Source organism: Sphaeramia orbicularis, chromosome 3 (genome assembly GCF_902148855.1).
Source record: "Sphaeramia orbicularis chromosome 3, fSphaOr1.1, whole genome shotgun sequence".
Taxonomy (NCBI): domain Eukaryota; kingdom Metazoa; phylum Chordata; class Actinopteri; order Kurtiformes; family Apogonidae; genus Sphaeramia; species Sphaeramia orbicularis.
In genome coordinates this window covers 6,833,618-6,855,183 of record NC_043959.1, presented here as the reverse complement: position 1 = coordinate 6,855,183, position 21,566 = coordinate 6,833,618, and the positions used below count along the sequence as shown (strand labels likewise).

Here is a 21,566-nt window from a genome sequence, read left to right as displayed (position 1 = left end):
GACTTTCCTTTTGACGCTGGTGACTTCCTGTCTATTCTGAAGGTATAAAAGTTACTGAGTTATTTACTTTTGGGTTTTGCTCCCACTAAGCATCTTAGACTTCAAAGTAAGTCATCTGTAATAGTTGTATCTGTGTTTCTATTCAGTTCAGGGTTTTTTATAGCTTAACTGTGTCACATTTTTTTTGTTCATTTGTTCTAATTGTTACTGAAATTACTCAGTGTTCTATTAAAGGTTTCAGCCATTACACCATGTCAGACTGTGTGTGCTTCCCACTGAGTGTTTCATTTGTTTCATTATGTACCAGCTGCAGCAGCAGGTTCTTTAAGTCTTTTAACTAATGCACAGTCTACTGACAATATACTGCAGTGTCTAAATAAGGTACTAAATAAGGTTTGGTTCAATATACAGAGTAGAAAATATTTATAAAACTGTAACATACAGATCATACAGTGAGAAATACTATCAAAATGAGGAATATTTTTGCAAGAAACATTTTTCTTACATGATTATGGTCATGGATATAATGTTGAGAACACTGAGATCCATATCTAAAGCTAAAACTGAAATCTGCAGGGGCCTCAGACTGTAATCTGTCTAAATCACCACTAGCTCTTACTAAAACATCACTCTGCATCAAAGAACTGAAAGAGACGCCATACATAACAATGTACAACTGTGGAAAGCTGCAAATCCTTACGTATGAACAGTGATGGCTCATCACTAGAGGGCGCTAGGACACCGCCTGTCTCACATGAAGAAGAAGACAACAAGAATCAACAAATAATTTTACAAAAACATGAATATTTACATAAATGAGCTATACATGATGCATCCTGTGAATACTGTGTATAATCTGCATTCAAGTGTATTTTAAAAATGTTTTCAGTTGTCTAGTGAGCAGCAAGGTTATTATTGTTAACGAAAACTAACGAAATGACGAAAACTTGAATTGAAAAAACATTTTCGTTTACTGAAATAAATAAAAACTAGAATTAAAAGAAAAAAATGATAACTAACAGAAACTGTACTGTGTGCTTACAAAACTAACTAAAACATATAAAAATTATGGATAAAATTTCCTCTTCTCATCCCCACTCTACCTGGAAACGTGGAGACTAAAGCTAGGAGAAAGCAGCAGAGTCCTGTATGGGATTTATGTGAATACGAAAAAAAGATAAAAGATATGAAAAAACTACAACAAATACTAAAACTAAGCATTTAGAAAAAAAACAACAACTAATAAAAACCAGCAAACCTGCTCTAAAAACTAATTAAAACTAACTGAATTAGAGAAAAAAAAGTCAAAACTAAATAAAACTAAACTATAATGAAGAATCCAAAACTATTATAACCTTGGTGAGCAGTCAAGTCATGTGTTTCCTGTTTGGGGCACAAAAATATGCACCTGAGGGCTCTGGTTTATTGTAATAGGCACTTGTTATAGGCACAGTAGACCTGCCTCCAATACAAGAGATAGGAGAGCTTGATAGCTCATAGGGTAACACTAACGACTACGATGCGGGAGATCGGGGTTTGAATCCTGGCAGGCATACTGGCATTTAGCCAACAGGCTGACTGGGATTATTTAATGCCTTGCGATCTACCTGCACTACTTTCACCTCTGGTCTAAATACATTGTCCAAACTAAAAGTGGAAAAGACACTTGTCAGGCACATGTCTGACTTTAACAATAGTAATGGAAAAATGTGCATGTTTGAAGGATAGACGGGTGAAATTTACATAGAGAAATAAAAAATGACATAAAACATACTGTGTATTTTTATTTTAATTTAAAGCAACACAGCAGACTTTTTCAGTCTTCAAACTATATTTCCAGGTCATTTTGGTGGTACAACAATTCACAACAGGTTCAATTACTTTTTTATCTTAACTCCAGAGCGTCTGTCTTGCCTCCACTGGCACTATGCAACTTCTGGTTTTGGGTCGGGACCTCTACACAAAAAGAACTACAAAATTTTACTGCTTTACGGCATACGTCACTGACATGTCATGTAACTTATGAGCGCATGCAGTAAGGAGTTTGGTGTCCCGGCTTTTGAGCTTTTATGTTTGTTTTTTAGGAATAAAGGAGATGAGCTCCAGGGGAACGTTCGCTTCAAAAAAGGATTTTAAAGACTGTTGTGTCATGGCTTTTACCGAGAAATGGCTCACCGAACAGGACCACAGCTCCAATATCGCCATTAATGGCTTTGGGACCCCCTTCTGACTGGACCACAATACTGAGGTAACAGGTACAACACGGTCTGTCTGTATGTTAATGAACAAAACTGCAGCCCTGTTATTGTCAGAGAACAAATCTGAACACCAGACATTGAACTTTTGTTGGTGTCGTTGCACCCATTTTACCTGCCCCAGGAGTTCCCTCTGGAGCCGGTTCTAGGGGAAGGCAAACCCCCCCCAGAACCAGAAAAAAACAAACGTTTAAAAAACAAACATCCTTCCTGCTCAAATTAAAGTTTGTGAAGTTTCAGGAGGTAGGGAAAAGGTAAATGAGCTTCACAACAGCTGGAGACTTAGAGGAATTAGTAACACGTCTTAAGCTACGCTTTCACTTTGCAAAGGGATATGCCTATTCTTCCTCCTGCACTGTGTTTGATGTTGTACAAAGATCGCAGACTATCTCACCAGAGGCTCTGAACTTTATATTGGGTGATTTTAATCATGTCTCACTGAGGAAGACCCTACTAAATTTCTATCAGTACGTCTCCGGTCTTGCCTCAGGAAGTTTGCCAGTGTCAGTAGCTTGTCAACAAATGCGCAAGTATTACCGAGATAAGGATTTTACGACAATTGTTACAGACAACACCATTTATTGACTTTTGGGGGACCACGCAAGCAAAAGTTCCGTGGTGTTGCTTTAACGGAATTCTTCTGCGTTATGATAATAATAACCTTTCATTCTTCTGTATTTTTGGACCCATTTACTGTACATCTAGTGTCCACGGTCTATAAAAGCTGTAAAAATATAAGAATACACTGGAAAAATGCTTAGGATATCACTATATTATAATAAAAAATGCTAAAGGTTAGATGTGAGAGCATATTTGGGACAGCCATGGCTCAGGACATAGAGCGGGTCATCCAATAACCGAAGGGTTGGCGGTTTGAATCCCGCTGTGTGTGTCTTAGTCAGTCTGTTGTAAGACACTTCACCTTCCTTGGTGTGAATTGGCAGCCATGCTTCCATCAGCCTTCCCCAGGGCAGCTGTGGCTACAAAATGTAGTTTACCACCACCGGAATGTGAATAATGGATTCATAATGTAAAGTGCTGTGGGTGCCTTGAAAAGTGCTATAGAAATCTAATCCATTATTATATTTCTATAATTAATAAGTCTAAAAAATTGGTACAATTAGATCTTTGTGGAATAATAGCTGAATTTTTGTGTGTTTTATTAAATGCAGAATAAGACATTAATCATGTAATACTACATAATGTGTGTGGGTAAGGCTGTGTACCTTAATATAAACTGTTTGAATCCTGTCAAGCATTCAGTGATGATGCTAAGGCCACATCCTGCACTGGTGGTTGTAAAACTTAATAGGAGGCTGCGTTAAACATCAAAAAGCAGACACAAGGACAGATAAGCGACTCCAGTCATCACAGCGAAAGACTTTTCATGTCATTAACTGCTCCAAGTTCACAAAACCAGCTCTTCTGACAGCGATAATACGCATCCTGAGCCAGATTTCTCTCCCAAGCCTGCCGAGTTTTTAGTGAAGTATGTCAAAAGACACGCTGGTGATGTTCACGTTACTGCGGAAGCAAAAGCATCTGTCCTCCCCCGTTTCTCTGCCCCTTCTTTCATCTCCTCTGTCACTTGTCTTCCCTTAACTCTGTCCCCTCCACCCTCACTCCAAACCCCTCATTCCCTTCTTTTGTTCTCTCTCCTCCTCCTCCTTTTCCCTGCTCTTCATCGCACCATTATTCCCTCCGCTTCATCTTTATATCTCTTCTATAATCTGCATCCTCTCCCCTTTCGTACTTCTCACCCTCTATCTTCCCTTCCTTTCATTTCCTCTCCTCATCTCCTCTTGTTTCCTCTCATTTCCTTTTCCTTTCATTTCCTTTCCTTGTTTCCTTTGCTCGGTTCTATTCTTTCTTTTGGACAGAGGCAGAGCTAAAAAAGTGTGGGTAGTGTTGGTACAGCAGAGTGCTTCCAAACGCATCCATCTGCCAAGGAAGAGGAGGAAGAGAAGGAGGAAGAGGAGGAGGAGGGGGTGGCGGTGGTGGCAGATGAAGAGGCCAGAGAGCATGTGTCTTAAATAGGACTGATGGTTAAATCGCAATGAGTTAACCAACACTCCCAGTTAAATCCTCTGCCAATCACATGCTCTGGCATCCATCACCAGTGAAAAGCACTTCTACATAGATGCGACGGTATGTAATGAGCTGGAGGTGGCAGCATGTTTCCTCATGTGGAAACGCACGCACACACTAAATTATAACAGGCGTATGAAGCGCACATATTGCATACATCCAAACTTGCACACATTTGAAAAGTGTCAGTAGGCAGCCATGGCAACCGTTGCTGTAGCTACTGTGGGAAGCCGGAGTCTTTTTGATGGCATGTTTCCCGGAGGAACACGTCATATCTGGCACTGGGGGGATGGTGGGGTGGGATGTACATACAGTAAATGACGATACATACTGTACGCCACCAGAGCTCTGAGGGGCTTTCAAAGATAACACCACCGGTCTCCTTCAAAATATGTTTACAAACCAGTCATTTGCTTTGCTGAAGATGTTTTTCAAGGTGTAATTATGATATTGCAGTTATGGCAGAAGGGTGGTATCTTCATGCTGCACTGAAGAGACGTCTCTTATTTCCTTCACCAGCTGCACTTCTACTTCCCTATAAATGAAGATGATATACCTTCCTGTTATAAGTGATTTTTTTTGTCTATTTGTTATTTTTTGTTTACCATTTTACTATTATTTATTTCCTGATTATCATAACCAGTGGTTTGCGATCTATTTGTTTCTGTGTTTTTGTCTTTATGTTTGGTTTGGTTTATTTGTCTCATCTAGAATGATTCTATCAGATGTACTGTAAATATTAACAAAATTAAAAAAAAAAAAAAAAAAAAAAAAACATGAAAAAATAAAATAAAATAAATTAAATAAATGTAAATGTAAAGCATTTGAATTTTTATATTAACATTAAAATCTTATTAACCTGATTAAACAAAGTGATTTTTCTACTGAGAATCAAATCAACTCAATGTATGATGCTAGAATGTAATAATTTTAAACTTTATTATGTAATGATACCAGCATTTCCTAATAATATGCTTTTTTTAATACAGAGCATGAATATGATGTGTAATGACTGCACACTGTTTTGCTAACTGGCACAGATTCAATACAGTTTCAGCTAATAAAAGCAAGATGTTGTCTGTGGGACTGTTTAATGTTTTCTCGTTGAATCTTCTCCTGATGCACCTGTCACTTAGTCAGATGTGCTGAAACTTTCCTCAATACCAAATTATTACAAAGTGCGGAAGTTGTATTTTGCAGTACTATGCTAAATTATGTATTAACCGATGGATCTACAGATGCTCAATTAAAATTTATCATAGCGATATAAAAACACAGACAGGATTAGCACTTTTATAATATTTATCACACAAATACAGCCATACATAGTGACTTAATGTCAAAATTGTAAAGTAATTTCTGTGTTTTGTATCATTTCTAGCAGCTTTGAATAATGCAAAACACAAACTGTAAAGACCACCATAATATGTGTTTTTACAAAACATAAGAAAATGTATTACATGTTGTCTTCAGAGTGTTTGATATTACCAAATACTGGTGTTATTACGTAATAAAGTGAAAATGTATCAAATAATGTGCGACATATAACTTGATTTTCTACTTGATTTTCAAGCCTCCGCAGAGGTTCAGGCTAGATCCTGTTGGGTAATGAAAAGACTGTGTTTTTAGTGCAAGCACTGAAATCATAACCCTGTAAAGCCTGAACCATTAAATCATTGACAGAAAATTCCAGTTCTTTCAAACTGGAGCCTTTATTGGTCCTTCTGAACAACCAAAAATGTTTTTTTCAAATATTAATTTCCATGTATGAGCTTCAATTTTGTATCATATTTGATACATTAGGTCTCAATGCTCAAATATTTTTATTTTTGAACAAATAAAAACATAATATAACGTAAACATGACTAACAAATTGGTAATTCCTTTTCAAAACTGTCGAAGTTCTGCCTCCTTCCTCATTAATGACAGTCTTGTAGTGTCACCGGAGAGGCCTCTAGTGAATGAATTCCTCCCCTCTGGTGGATTATCTGTGTATTGCATGAATCTAATTGTATACATCAGGTTTTTCAAGAAAAAAAAGATCACACTGATCATGTGGAGGGCTTCAAAACTCATCTATCAAATATGATACATTTGGCCTTTTAGGGTTAAAACATTTGCAGTTTTGTGCACCTTTATATAAATCCTAAGCTTTTCCTCACTTTAACCATATTTTCTGAGCCCCTACTGATGATGGTAAATGTTGCTTTCCTTGACACTTTATCCCATCTATGGTGTGATGTATATTTACAACTATGTTCCTAACCCCTGACCCACTACAAATGCATCTCCAGTGAATACTACAGATGCATACATAATGAATATATTGTTGCAGACATATTTAATACCAGTGTTTGATTGTATATTGCGTTTCTTAAGTTGTCAAATGGACTTAAAACATCAACTCTATTGTCCAAAACAATCAGTGAATTGAACCTGTTTGTTGAATTAATGGTATGAATAATCACTTACTAACACACATGTTGCACTTGTAATCACAGGTGGTTAAACACAATTACAGAGCAGATATTATAGCTTGGATGCATTGACTGTTCACATGTGTTGCTACTGATGTGATGAAACTACATGAACTGGTTCAGAGAATACAGGTGCAACACCATCTGGCTGACTGTACATCTATGTGGTAGTTTGAGACAATCATGGTGCCCTGATACAGGAGTGGTTCAACACCCACTAGTATTTCATAAATCATACCCTTCTTTTCTCTACCTGACAGGAGGTGGACGGCGGTGTGATATAAAGTCCTCTGTCATCTTAAAGAAGCCAACTGAATCACATGTTGACTGATTTTGCAGTTGCCTTTAGAGCAGTGGTTCCCAACATTTTTGGCTTGTGACCCCATTTTAACATCACAAATTTCTGGCGACCCTTGACATTCAAAGCTGGGACTTTTTTTCTCTTTTTTTTTTGCGCTAAAATTAATATGTTTTTTAGTACGTACTAGTTTGCTCTACTATGTTGCAAATAAATGTTCATTTTAGATGACATTTAGGTTATATAATGTTAGTATGGATGGAGGCAGAAAAACCAGGTATAGATTACTGCACAGAAGTGAGAATATTTTTTTCGTTGGTCAGGATATGTACAGACCAGCTTGGATTTACAAGGGTGACAATTAATACTGTACAAACAAGAACTCAAACTATGAATTATGAAAGAGCTGCAGCATCTGAAACCGACCACAATGAACATTTGAAAGATAAACAGTACCACAGTGCTTCAGTTTCAGCTTCACATAGAAGACATTTCTATGTATTGTTATTGTCTCTCTCAACTCACCATATAATTTTTATTAGTAAGTTTTTTATTTTTGTTTTTATCAATTACCAGAAATTTCAGGTGACCCCACTTAAATTCCAGGCGACCCCACGTGGGGTTCCCGACCCCAAGGTTGAAAAACACTGCTTTAGAGTGTTCCGTAATGTGCTTTTCCTTTAGATTATTGCTCAGTCTTTTCATGTGCTGTATGCCAGTGCTTAATCCATACACTTCAGCACTGTAATGCTAACAATAGACTATAATCATTTCTCAAACCACATTCTAGTCTGTTCTTCTGATCTCGTGAAACACCATCAGTTGAGGCCCAAGCACTGTTCCATTTAAAAAGTTCACACAAACCAAGATCAGATGGAATTCATGGATGCTTGTATCCTGGCTCAAACTAAGGGTGCACTGGTTGGTGACTCCTGTGGACTTATATCCCGAGGTGCATTTCGTACTACTGTCAATTTACTCTTGAAGGCAACTTACAACTGCACGTTTATTGTAGTCATCTTATAGAAATCGGTATATGTTTTGAAATAGATAAATGATCATGAAAGGGCAGTGTCCCGAAAAATAAACAACTAAATAATTACACAAATCCTTTGACAGTTCAACCTCCATCAGACCATTGTTAATGTCAAAGCAGACTTTTTAGAACTTTAGTAATGATAATGCTAACCTCTAATGAACGACATCAGGGAACCGACGGTGGAAACACAGAGGAGCCACGGAGGAAGGTTCACAAACACCGACCGTTCCAATAACGGAGACTTATGTTCTTAGGAAGTCCGAACTCTGCAAACTTGATACAATATATTGTAACTTTTTCCTCTGGAACAAGACCCTGAACACTACTTTTCCATTTTTTGAAGTAGTGTGAAACAAATGTTAAGTGTTTTTTTTTTTTTTTTTGTCTGTTTTATTTATTACCCTGCCCCCTGAAGGGGAGGCAAGAGGTATTGCTTTTGGTTTGGTTTGTTTGTTTGTTAACACTCTAGCAGCAAAACTATTGGTTGAATTCATACCAAATTTGGTTTATACATTGCCAGTGACCCAGAATAGATTGCCTTACATTTTGGGAAAAGTAGGTCAAAGTTAAAATTTTTACGAATTTTTCAAATCTTTTTTTTCCCCATTTACATATAATGGGCAAAATTTCAAATGTCTGTAGCAGCAAAACTATTGCTTGACCTCATATCAAATTTGGTTTATACATTGCCAGTGACACAGTATAAATGTCATTACATTTTAGGAAAAAAAGGTTAAAGTTAAAATTTTTTATGAATTTTTAATTTTTTTTTTTCCCCATTTACTCATAATGGGCAGAAATTCAAATGTCTGTAACAGCAAAACTATTGGTTGAATTCATACTAAATTCGGTTTATAGATTGCCAGTGACCCAGAATGGATGTGATTACATTTTGGAAAAAATAGGTCAAATTTATTTTTATCTTCTCCCATTTACTTATAATGGGTGAGATTTCAAATGTCTATAAAAACATCACTTTTGTTTTAATTTATTTCAAACTTGGCACATATATAGAGGCAATTGATATGCTGACATCAGCACACACATAGATATGATGACATCAGCTGGACTGATGCCAAAATGAGCTACAATATATGCGAGGGGTGGGGTTTGTTGTGCCTGGCACCACTTGTTAATTTATTTATCCATTTTTTGTTACAATCAAAATCATTGTTTTCATAGCACAGGCAAAACTGTTTGGAGGCAGTTTGATTTTGCAAGGAAAAGTTTTGGGAATGTAGCTTGAAAACTGCTGTTTGGATTTGCATTTCAGGGTTTCAAAAAAATGCATTTTAGCAGCTGTGAAAAACCAGTTTCCTGATGACTACAACCATTCCTGCTGTTTGAAGTAGTTTTGTAATGTGTTTCCTATGAAGCAATTTAGGTCCACTCAAGATAATAAATCGTTTTAACAAAATTATCTTGTGTGTCCAACATAATATATGTTGGTACAACATAATAATTTGTTATTAACATGTTTGTGCAGATAATAACTTAAGGATAACTGCTTTATAATTTGCTTGTACAAGGCAATAACTTGGGCACACAAGATAGTTATCTGTTTGCATAATTCTTTGTACAAGATAAAAAAAGGCACCTTTTGGGACTGTAAGGGCTATGGAAAGAGCGTAGGAGGTAAATAAAAAAAATAAATAAATTAAAAAAAAAAAATAAATCCACACCTCAAGTTAGAAAGTAATTGCATTAGAAAGGGCCAGCATGTATGAGCAGAACAATATAACCGAATGATGTTTTCTCCTTTTGTGGAATAAATTAATTAGCTACATATACTAGATAACCTCCTAAAACAGTAAAACTCTTAACCCATAAAGACCCAGTGCTACTTTTAAAGCAGTTCCTAAATGAGTTGTTCTCCATTTTTAACCTTGATTCATTACCATTTATTGTAATACTGTACTTTACATTTTATGTGAAAATCACCTATTTCCCTTTATTGATCACTGATCATGTATATGTCCATAAAAGCTCAGATTAAAGTCAAGGTTTATTACATCAGAAACCAAGAACACTAAAGAAAAAGTAACTTTATCAGTAAAATATATCATTTACTGAACATAAATCAAGTGTCTTCATCCACTGTCATTGATCCAACTCCCTGGGTTTTACTGGTGAATCAATGTTGTAGAAGACGATGATGTTTCCATGGTAACTACAGAGCCTCTGAATGTCCAAATGGGTCATATCTTATGACTATGAAAAGATGACAAACTGTATTTTACACCAATTGTTTACATGTATTGATAGGATTAGTGGATCAATAGGTATAAAACAGTTTAGATCAGTAGATGTTTTTGGCTGCCAGTGGATGTTTGGGTCTTTATGGGTTAGCTTCATATTTTACCCTTATTGTTCACCCTCTCTATATGAAAGCAGGGGATCCTTACCTGGGCTGACGCTGTGCAGAGACACCCCGTCGAGCCTCTTCCCCCAGCCGGCTGAGGGAGGGTGACCGGCTCCGTGCCCCCCTCCCCATGGTCCGGACCACCACGTTGCCATTGGGACTGCCGCTGGGCATCTGCTGGAGCAGCTGAGGTGACAGGCTGCGATGTAATGCTGAGGAGCCAGGCTGCGAGTGACCCTGCTGGGGGCCCCTGAGTGCGTGGGACTGGGCGTGTTGGTGATGGGGGCCCCAGTTGCCAGGAGAACCGTGCTGCTGTTGCTGGTACTGACTGACTGTTAGGTTGTTGTCACTGTTGGAGCGCAGGAGGACCCGTGGCGCTGATAACGAAGAGGGGGACTGGCTGTTTCCAGTGCCGTTGCCAGATGACGGACCCCGGCGGCGTTTGGAGTAGGCTGGAGCCTCACGAAAAGGCACTGAAAAGACAGAAGGGTAAACAAATAGAAGGGCATCTTTAGGGATGGGAATCATTGAGAATTTAGCGATTCCGATTCCATTATCGATATTGCTTATCGATCCGATTCTTTATCGATTCTCTTATCGATTCTCATTGGGTGAGGGAATAAAAGAGTACAAACAGGTGTGTTTGCATTAACTGTCTTATATTTCCATCTCTGCACAGAAAATATAACATATACAGTATGTACAAATAATAATAACAGATGAAGGCGGGCTGGTTTGGGGTGGGGGGTGGGGGGCGCGTACAGTGAAAGTGAAACTAAACACTCTTTACTAATTCCTCTATTGCCGCATTTCTACTACGTGGAACCAGTTCCACTCGACTCGGCTTGTCTCCCATTGCTGTGCACCTCATTTCCTTTCCCTTCTTATCCTCGGAAACTTGTATTTGAGGAGTTACGACGTTTGTTGCCCACACCGGAACCGGCCTGGCATTCACTCTGCCGCTACATTCACAAGTGCCGCTAAGTAGAGTATCAAATACGCGACATTCCTGTAAATGATTCACATGCTGTGGACAAATGTTTGAGGATATTGGAGGGATTCCACCCTTTTGAAGACATGGAAGCTTTGCAAGTGTTCCAAGTAAGTGGACCTAGTGTCACCTTTTTAGACAGTTTCTGCTTCAACACCAGGTTGGCTACATTCTGACCAAAACAATGCAGTGAATGTGTGACGTCATCGTGCATACACAGTGAAGGTGGAATCGATAAGCAGAATCATTAAACAGGAAGGCAAACAATTCCAAGGAATCGAGCTACTGGGAACCAGTTCTCAAAAGAACCGGTTCTCGATTCCCATCCCTAGACATCTTTGAGAATTAAGTTTTAAAGGGGTCACATTTGGCTAAACCCACTTTTATTAGTCTTTGGTTCATTTATTTGTGTATTTGGACCCTAGTAGTTCATTAAGTTTGAATTTGAACCCTCCAGGTGCTGCAAAGCTATCTTTCAATTAATCAATCAATCAAATTTTATTTATATAGCACCAAATCATAACAAAAGTTATCTCATGACACTTTACATATAGAGTTGGTCAAAACCAGACTCTAAGCCAATTTACAGGAACCCAACAGAATCCTCCAGGAGCCAACACTTGTGACTGGTGACAGTGGTGAGGAAAAACTTCCCTTTAACAGGCAGAAACCTGGAGCAGACCCAGACTCCTGGAGGATGGCTGTCTGCCTTGACCAGTTGGGGTTAAAGAGAGAGAGTAAAGGGCAAGAAAAGAGAGAGCGATAGAGACAGAGAGAGATTCAGGGAGAGGGGGAGAAGGGGGGAAGTAGGGGGAGACACATGGATGCAGTGGATGCACAGATAACTGAACTAGAACATCTATGGAACTATATAATAAACACTATCATAACTATATGGATAAGTGAGTGATGACGATGAAGGCAGGAGAGAGGCAAGACCACAGCAGCAGGTCCAGAGATGATCCAGGGAAAACCTGTGATGATCTTTATATTCATTTTTGGCAAAAAGTGGATTTCTACAACCCGTTTGAATTCTTGTGCAATTTGTTACATTTTATAACTAGTTATGTCACGACATTTGCACATATGAGGTCAAGTCTTTTGACGAACATTTTCCGATTACGCCATAATTGTTTGTCGGCAGCAGTGGTTGTAGTCCATACTGAAAGTATGTCCAAAGTTCGAGCCGATTACCTAAAATGTTCAGTTGTTGGTTGAACGGGACAGAGTCAACAACCTGGAGGGGGTGGGGCATGAAGTGGCTCATGTGCATTTAAAGGGCCAGCGCTTAAAACCACCTTTCTGGTGTCATTAGTCATAAACATTGTTGAAGATGGGCCTGTGGAGATGAATTAATGAAGAATTCAGACCCAAGCAGAGCATTTACAGTTTATGTGGACCACAGGGAAATGTTTTAAAATACATAATTCCTTTAAAAAAAAAAAAAAAAAAGCAAAATATCGCTCCTTTAATTAACTGTAACTGAGCATGATGATTGCTGAAGCAGATGTGTGTTTTCTTGTGGGATTTATAGGATGGGAAAGAAGTGTGAAAGCCCCAATTGGTCAAAGCAGATGACCATCCTCCAGAGTCGGGGTCTGCTCCAGGTTCCTGCCTCGCTCAAGAGTCTGGTTTAGACCAGCTCTGAATGTAAAGTATCATGGGATAACTTTTGTTATGATGTGATGTTATATAAACAAATTTAATTTGATTTGAAAGCTAAGCACATAATATATGATAGAGGTGTCAAACTCATTTTAGTTCAGGGGCCACCTTCAGCCCAATATAACCTCAAGTGGAACGGTCCAGTAATATAATCACAGTGAGAAAAGTAAAATGACATTATGAAAATGTTCACATCTACAAACTATTCTTTAAAAAATGTGGTTCGTAAGAAAACTAGGTGCAATTTTAACAATATTATGCTTCTAAATCATCATTTACACATGTGCATTACAACTTACAAAGGCACAAAACAATTACTAAGAGGCAGAATATTGGTAAAATTGCAGTTACTTTTCTTAAGACATTCCAGATTGTATAGAAGGTTGTATAAGTCATTGTATATTTCAAATGTTTTGTGTTTTAAATCTATAATTGCACCTTATTTTACCTCCAGCTGCTCCTATTTTTAAGTAGACATCTCTGTTTTTTTATTCATCTATGTCACTTTTACTTTTTGGTATTTCAGATCTCACACACACACACACACACACACACACACATATATATATATATATATATATATATATATATATATATATATATATATATTCATTGTATGTTTCCAATGTTCTGAGTTTTGTCTCAGCTATGTTGTAAATGGGGTTGCTTTCTCAATATATCTCCAAGTTTAAATAAAGGTTATGAATGAATGAATGACTGAAGATTGTTCGTATTTGTTCATGTAATTCACTTTTTTTTTGTAAAAGGATAGTTTGTAAATGTAAATATTTTCATATAATTTCACTTTTTTACAACAAAGACAAAAATTTTGAGTTCTTTAGTCATTATTTTAAGGTTATTATGACACTATTTTAGTTTAACCCGCTTGAAACCAAAGTAAGGCAAGGCAAGGCAAGTTTATTTGTATAGCACCTTTCAGCAACAAGGCAATTCAAGGTGCTTCACACAGGACATTGAAATACAACGAGAGGGAAAAAGAAACACATTTTAAACATTATAAAAGAAACATATAAAAGGTGATTAAAAACAGCAAGTAAGAAAACAACACATAGAACCCAAAAATATAAAAACACACATATTAAAGTAAGAGTTGCAGTGCAGAGTTTTGAGAGAGAATATAAAATTTAAAGAGTAAAAAGCCTTTTAGTCAAAGACAGCAGTGAACAGGTGAGTCTTTAACCTTGACTTAAAAGAACTCAGACTCTCAGCAAACCTGATATTTTCTGGTAGTTTGTTCCAGATATACGGAGCATGGAAACTGAACGCTGATTCTCCATGTTTAGTTCTGACTTTTGGAACACAGACCAGACCTGCACCAGACGACCTGAGTGGTCTGGATGGTTCATACTGGACTAGAAGGTCTCTGATATATTTTGGGCCTAAACCATTCAGTGCTTTATATGCCAGCAATAGAATTTTAAAGTCTATTCTCTGAGAGACAGGGAGCCAGTGTAGAGACCTCAGAACTGGACTGATGTGGTCCACTCTCTTGGTCTTAGTGAGGACTTGAGCAGCAGCATTCTGAATCAGCTGCAGTTGTCTGATTGACTTTTTAGGCAGACCAGAGAAGATACTGTTACAGTAGTCAACTCGACTAAAGATAAATGCATGGACAAGTTTTTCAAGGTCCTGCTGCAACAGCAATCCTTTAATCCTAGAAATATTCTTGAGATGATAGTAAGCTGACTTTGTAATTGTTTGTATGTGGTTTTTAAGATTCAGGTCCGAATCCATGACAACACCCAGATTCCTGGCCTGGTCTGAGGTTTTTAACTGAAGTGACTGGAGCTGCATGCTGATTTTAAGATGTTCCTCCTTGGGTCCAAAAACAACTACCTCAGTTTTTTGTCTGTTTAACTGAATAAAATTATAGCCCATCCATTTAGATATTTGCTCCATGCATTTACCCAGTGCTTGTATGGGGCTATGGTCACCTGGGGACACTGAACTGTAGAGCTGTGTGTCATCTGCATAGTTATGGTAATTTCTTTTGTTTTTTTCTATGATCTGAGCAAGTGGAAGTATGTGGAAGCATGTAGATGTTGAACAGAAGGGGCCCCAGGATGGAGCCTTGGGGGACTCCACACGTAATTTTGTCTGCTCAGATTTAAAGTTACCTATTGACACAAAATAATCCCTGCCCTTTAAGTAGGATGCAAACCACTGTGCCAGATAGTCCCACCCAATTTTCCAGTTGATCAAGTAATATATCATGGTCGACTGTGTCGAATGCAGCACTGAGGTCCAATAACACTACAACTGAAGATCTGCCATGATCTGTGTTTAAGCGAATGCAATTAAATACTTTGACCAGAGCTGTCTCAGTGCTGTGATGTGGTCTAAAACCTGACTGAAAGACGTTAGAACAGCTGTTGGCTGTTAAGAAGTAATTTAGCTGTTGGAACACAGCCTTTTCAATGATTTTACCTAAAAAAGGAATATTTGATATGGGCCTATAGTTGTTCATTGAGGTCTTTTCTAGATTGTTCTTTTTTAGGAGCGGCTTAATAACAGCTGTTTTCAGGCTGTGGGAAGTAGGGCTTTATATGGGCCCTAAACTGAAATGATTGGTTAATATCTTCAGTGTAATTTTTGCATTTCACAAATTCATCCCATGGGCAGGACTGGACCCATTGGCGGGCCGGTTTTGGCCCGCCAACGGGCCACCCCTGATATATAGTATACAAACACCAGCACAACAGCTGCAGACCGCTATAGATATCCACAGAGGAGCGCCACTCTGTCCATGTGTGATGATAAAGGGCCGGTGATCCCAACCTTTCATCATCATTAGAGAAAATGTCAACGCGACCTTGGATCAAAGTCAGGGGGTGATTTGCCATTTTTACAACACACCCTCCATTTGTTAAGGTCAACCTGAACCACTGTAAAAGTCTAGGTCTGTAGCTGCTGTATTCACTCAGTCAAAAAGCATGAAATGGACAGAATGGGATTTCTACCACTGGGCATCACTAGATCAAAACAAGAGTAAAAGATGTCACCTGAAGCTTTCACTTCATGTAACTGACTCTCACTTTTCATTTGACAAACAGAGCCTTGTACATGGTATAAAAGAAGTGAACATAGCCATTGTGGTGACTTCCATTGGTTTTTGGACAACCATTATTAATCCTCTTTGAAGGCTTCAAAAGGATACATTAGACGTCAGCATTCTGGTTTTTTGGAGCCTGAAGTGACAATATATGGACAAAAAGGTAGAGCCACAGTGGATACTAGGAGTGATGGGTGAGAAAATTGCTTATGTTACCTTAAAGCCGTGTTCATCAATTACATGAAACATTTACATAAGAAAATCTTCAAGCACAACTACAGTTGAGCTGTCTGTCACGAAAAACAAGTTTTATTGAACAAAGTTCAGAAAATCAAAACCAAAACAGCAGACATCATAGATTTCTATTTGCCCTAAAATCTCATTAAAAGAGCAATAATTTACCAAGGGGTGCACCAGAATGCCTCCTGGGAAAAAGTACTGATTTAGAGTTTCTAGAGCAGAAGCTTATTGAAACTACCCAGCACCTAGTGGCCATCAGGGGTATTACACTTTATTATGTGGTTTCCAAACAAATACTATTCTACCATACACAATAAAAGCTCACACTTTATTTACTGACTTAAGAGAACACATCTGTGTTGCCAATAGGGATATAACAATATGAAAATTCCATATCACAGTTATTGTGACCAAAATTATCACGGTTATTATTATCACGGTATTGTTGTAATGTGTTCAAAATGTTCAAAAACTACTTATACACACAATGAAATAATGTAACCAAGTTGTATTTTGAAAAAAAAAAACAAAAAACAAATAAATAACACACACAATGTATTTTCTGTGGCAGAAACATTAAAATATTAACATGTCAACATCAAACATACAAATGTGCATTAAAGATAGCACCTTAAGGCCATAAGAGATATTTGCACCGGGGTGGAAATTAATAGGATTTTATCAATATTAATGTTATTGTGGATTCTGTTTACCAATCCAATTCCTTATCAAGTCTCCTATCGATTCCTGAGTGTTTTTTGAGCGGGAAAAAAGCAGTTGGACAGGTCTCTCTGCTGGATGAGGATTTGAAGCAGTGGGGACAGGGAGGTTTTACTTCAGTGTGGACTGGTCAATGCGCGCGCGCTCGAATGAACCGGGTCCGTGCACTCACTCGCTTGCTCAGACGGACCTGGGTCCGTGCGCACGTAATCGGATGGACCGAGTCCTTGCAGGAGCCCATTATCCCCAAACTCTGGAGCTCTGTCCATGCAGGTGCCTTCCACCATGTTTTCAGAGGCCAAACATTACAAACTGCATATGTATGCCTGGAGTGCCGCTGCTTGACCAGGAAACGAAGAGCATCACCGTGATTTTCAAAGTGCGATAATCGAACACAGTTATCACAATAATTAGAATTTAAACAGTAATACTAACTGTCGGAAATTTTACCGCAGTTTATCATTATACTGGTAATTGTTACATCCCTAGTTGCCAATTTGCCCCTCACCAAACATTCACCTTTACTCATACACCAGTGTGAGTAAAGGGACAAAGCAGGATTTGAACTGCCAACCTTTTGGTTATTGGACAACCTGCTCTACCATCTGAGCCATGTCCGTCCCAATATATATTTAGTCTGCCCTTCGTTAAAAAAATTTTTAAAAGTGTGTTTAAAGGTGAGGACACACCAACCCCACTGCTAATCATCGCCAGAAAGGTAGCCCAACTGATGAGTCGGCTCTCGTCTCCCCGATGTGGTCAAAAAAGTTTCAAGACCAGACCAAATTGACTACCAACTTCAGCGTACGTTCTGTGCTTGCAAAACTGGAAAATGACGGAACATCTCTCTGGACGAAAATACAGAGCTCGCTGTCATCTTTCATAGTTGTCAGCAGAAAGTGCTGAGTAGTCCAGAAGGGTTGTTGTTGTTGTACTTGTTGAATGGATGGTTAGTAATATGAAGATGCTGGCATTGGCTCTTGGGCTTCTTGTGTAAAAAGAAATGTCACAGGAGAAAACTAAGTAGAAATCACACTATGCTAACAGTGTTCACCTCATGGAATGATTGAAGTCCATAGTCAACACTGACTGTCACTCATTCAGATATGATATGAGCAGTGAATGGACTATTATAGAAGACAACAATAGTGTGAAGTACCTTGGCATAGCTGTATTCACATGGAAGCTTCTCCTTTACTGATTCACTAGTCGAGGGCTATCCCTCCACCAATCAGATTGGTCCGACTGAACGACGGGTAGTGGCCGATTACACATGTTGAATCGGCCAAAAAGACTGGCGACGGCATTAACGATGGCCGATCGCACAGAACATACCAACCAGACTCATGTCATAGACCTCGCCAGACTGCCTAACGACGTCCGACTGCCGAAATTCGGGTTGGTGTGTCTACGCCTAAAGCATTTGTGCATGACTGTGAAAGAAAAATGTTAGACATACAAGTTGCCTCTCTACTAATTTTTTTTTTTTTTTTTTTTTTTTTTACCTCAGAGACATTAGACTTACTAAAATATACTATTTTATATACACATGCACATCCAATAATCGTCAATCTATATATGTCTGCGAACTGGACTGCTGTTGTGGTGTGACTGTGCATGCCCTGCCATTATTTGCTTAATCAATCAATCATAATCTGATCTCTACCTCTGTGTGTGGGCCTCAGAAACTGCACAACACCAGTGAAACCAATACATGATATCACTGCCTCTACTATACACACACAGTCCAGGAAATTAGACAGGGATATATTGAAGTATAATTGGTGCTCGGCCATGGGTCCACACTCAACGCTGCTTTCTCCCTGACCATAATTAGCATGAATATCAGGATTACAGCGAGCACAGCTGAGCTCCACTGGTTCCCCCTTGCCTGCACTTTCCTGTTGGACTGAACCAGTAATGGAGGCAGGCCGTGATTTCCCCACGGATCCATTCCTCCATTACACCACGAGATGACAAGCCTACAACTGCCATCACCAGCTCTCCGTGCAATTACAACAGCGAAGGGAAAGCAGAAGCAGAACAGGACCAGCGGCAATTCCAATAAGCATCTCCTGATTAGAAGTTGATTAAATACCATAATAATAGGCTAGCACGGTGGCTGCTAAGCTGTAGAGACGTAGTTGTTTTAGTTTTTTTTGCTTTACACGTCATTTCCTGGTAGTCTGAACATCTGAAGAGGGATTCACTGACTCATTAGCACTTTTCCCAGACTACAATCTCAGACCTCTCTCTGTGTCTCCAGCAGACGTGTTGATGAACACAAGAGGTGCTAACATCTAATGAGATGGCACATTTACAAGATTCAAGGCTATATCTCTGAAGTGTATGTGGCCTCAAAGCTGGTGGGGTGGGTTTCACCGTAAGAGAAACACAAACAGTTACTCTTTCTTTACTCACACAGATGAATTCAAAGTAAAATAAGGGTGGTAAGTCAAAAGAATCTAAGCGTCTTATGCAACAAAAACAATCAGTGGAATCTATGGAATAAAATTCTGAAATGCACAACTTGTGTCAGAGATCAGAGGTCAGTGAGTGTCGAAGCTCAGGTGACCTGAATCACATTATGTAGACACACAGTAGAAACTTCTGGCACAACTTTACCTACTTCTAATGAGTTGATTTATAGGACTGGTTGTTTCACTGTGCATTTTATCTTTTTGATTTTTTTTTTTTATCCTTCATACCTCATTTGAAAGGGGTTATCAAGAACCACCAACAAATTCATTCTACAGTCTCCACAGATGGTACATTCTAAGAAATAAAATGTTGGGATTTGTTGGATTTAGTTAAAAATGTTATGTAACTAGTACCACAGAATATGGTTATTTAAATGCAAAAATATGTTGCAGTTCATTGCAAAAATAACTTACTAATAAATCCAAAGTAATTGTGTCAATAAACGTAAAGAAAGGTGTTGCTTTAATGCTACAACTGAAGAATTACATTTTCTAATCAACAGTATTAGTTTGGATTTACACACATTTTGTTGTAAATTTAGTGATGGAAGTCCGACTCTTTTAACTAACTCAATTCTTTCGGTCTGTTCATCTGTTGCGAATCGATTCTGAATCAATTCATTAATTTAAAAAAAACATCCTGCATCGATTCAGAATCGATTCGCAACAGACGAATGAACCGAAAGAATCAAGTTGGTTAAAAGAGTCATAAAAGTGTAAATTCAGTCATTAAATTTACAACAAAATGTGTGTAAATCCAAACCAATACTGTTGATTAGAAAATGTAATTCTTAAGTTGTAGCATTAAAGCAACACCTTACTTTAGGTTTATTGACACAATTACTTTGGATTTATTAGTAAGTTATATTTGCAATTAACTGCAACATGTTTTTACATTTAAATAACCATATTTCGTGGTACTACTTACATAACATTTTTAACTAAATCCAACAAATTCCAACATTTTATCTCTTAGAGTGTATGACTCACCAAAATAAGTGTAAAGTTCACTGTTGTCTTCTAAACTTGACATGGGTTACTGTGTTAGCTGATAGGATTACATTATGGCTCTGTAAACTCGGTCTTTAGACTGAAAACAGCTATAGTTTAGTCTGAACTGTGGTTTAACAAACAGCAAACAGCAAAGATAATAATGTCACATTCACATATTCACATTTATTTATTTGACAGGGACAATGCAGTCAAACATGGTTACAAGTTTGCAGCTGATGTGATGCATATAGAGTTCATAGCTAGTGCTAATTCTCAGCTCCAGTCCCTGGTTGGGCACTTCCACAACATATACATAATAACTTCCACATAATAACTTACATAACATATAACATAACATAACTTGTGTGATTTCAGTGTCAAACTCCATTGCTTTCATCTAGAGCTGTGTCCAGTGGTGAAAACAACAACCCTGCTGATTTCTTTTCTTTTCTTGTTTTTTTTGTTGTTGCTTTCTTTGAATTTAAAAGTTGTTTGTCACTAGTTCCCATCTGATCACATCACTTTCCAACTCTTTGGTCAAAGACCTCTAGACAACAGTTTTCTAGGACAGTGTTCCCATATATCCCCCAGCCTGTTGGTATGCAAATATTCTATTCACATCTCCACAATCCAATACATTCTTATCTTTGATATGACTTCAGAACTATTTATACACACTCTATGGATACTTTCAGGTATTTTTTTTTTTTTTTTTACATATTTTAAATCAGAAATACTACATTTTATGTATTTTATAATGACCCCATTGAAATCCACAAGCTGAAGCACTTTGGTCAAGCTTTATTATAGTTCTTTCATATCATAAATGGTAACATTATACTACTATAATAAACTGTTAAAGGGACGCGCTTGTCCAAAAGTCCA

The 21,566-nt window shown here is 38.1% G+C and overlaps 1 protein-coding gene across 1 annotated transcript in view; it reads right to left on the bottom strand.

Moving 5' to 3' along the window:
* The window catches only part of LOC115439140 (SH3 and multiple ankyrin repeat domains protein 2-like), a 515,551-nt gene that overhangs the window by 174,638 nt on the left and 319,347 nt on the right, over positions 1 to 21,566 (bottom strand). The window contains exon 13 of the mRNA XM_030162991.1: positions 10,563 to 10,992. Coding sequence (XP_030018851.1) covers positions 10,563 to 10,992 — 430 coding nt within the window. The remainder of the gene's footprint in view (positions 1 to 10,562; positions 10,993 to 21,566) is intronic.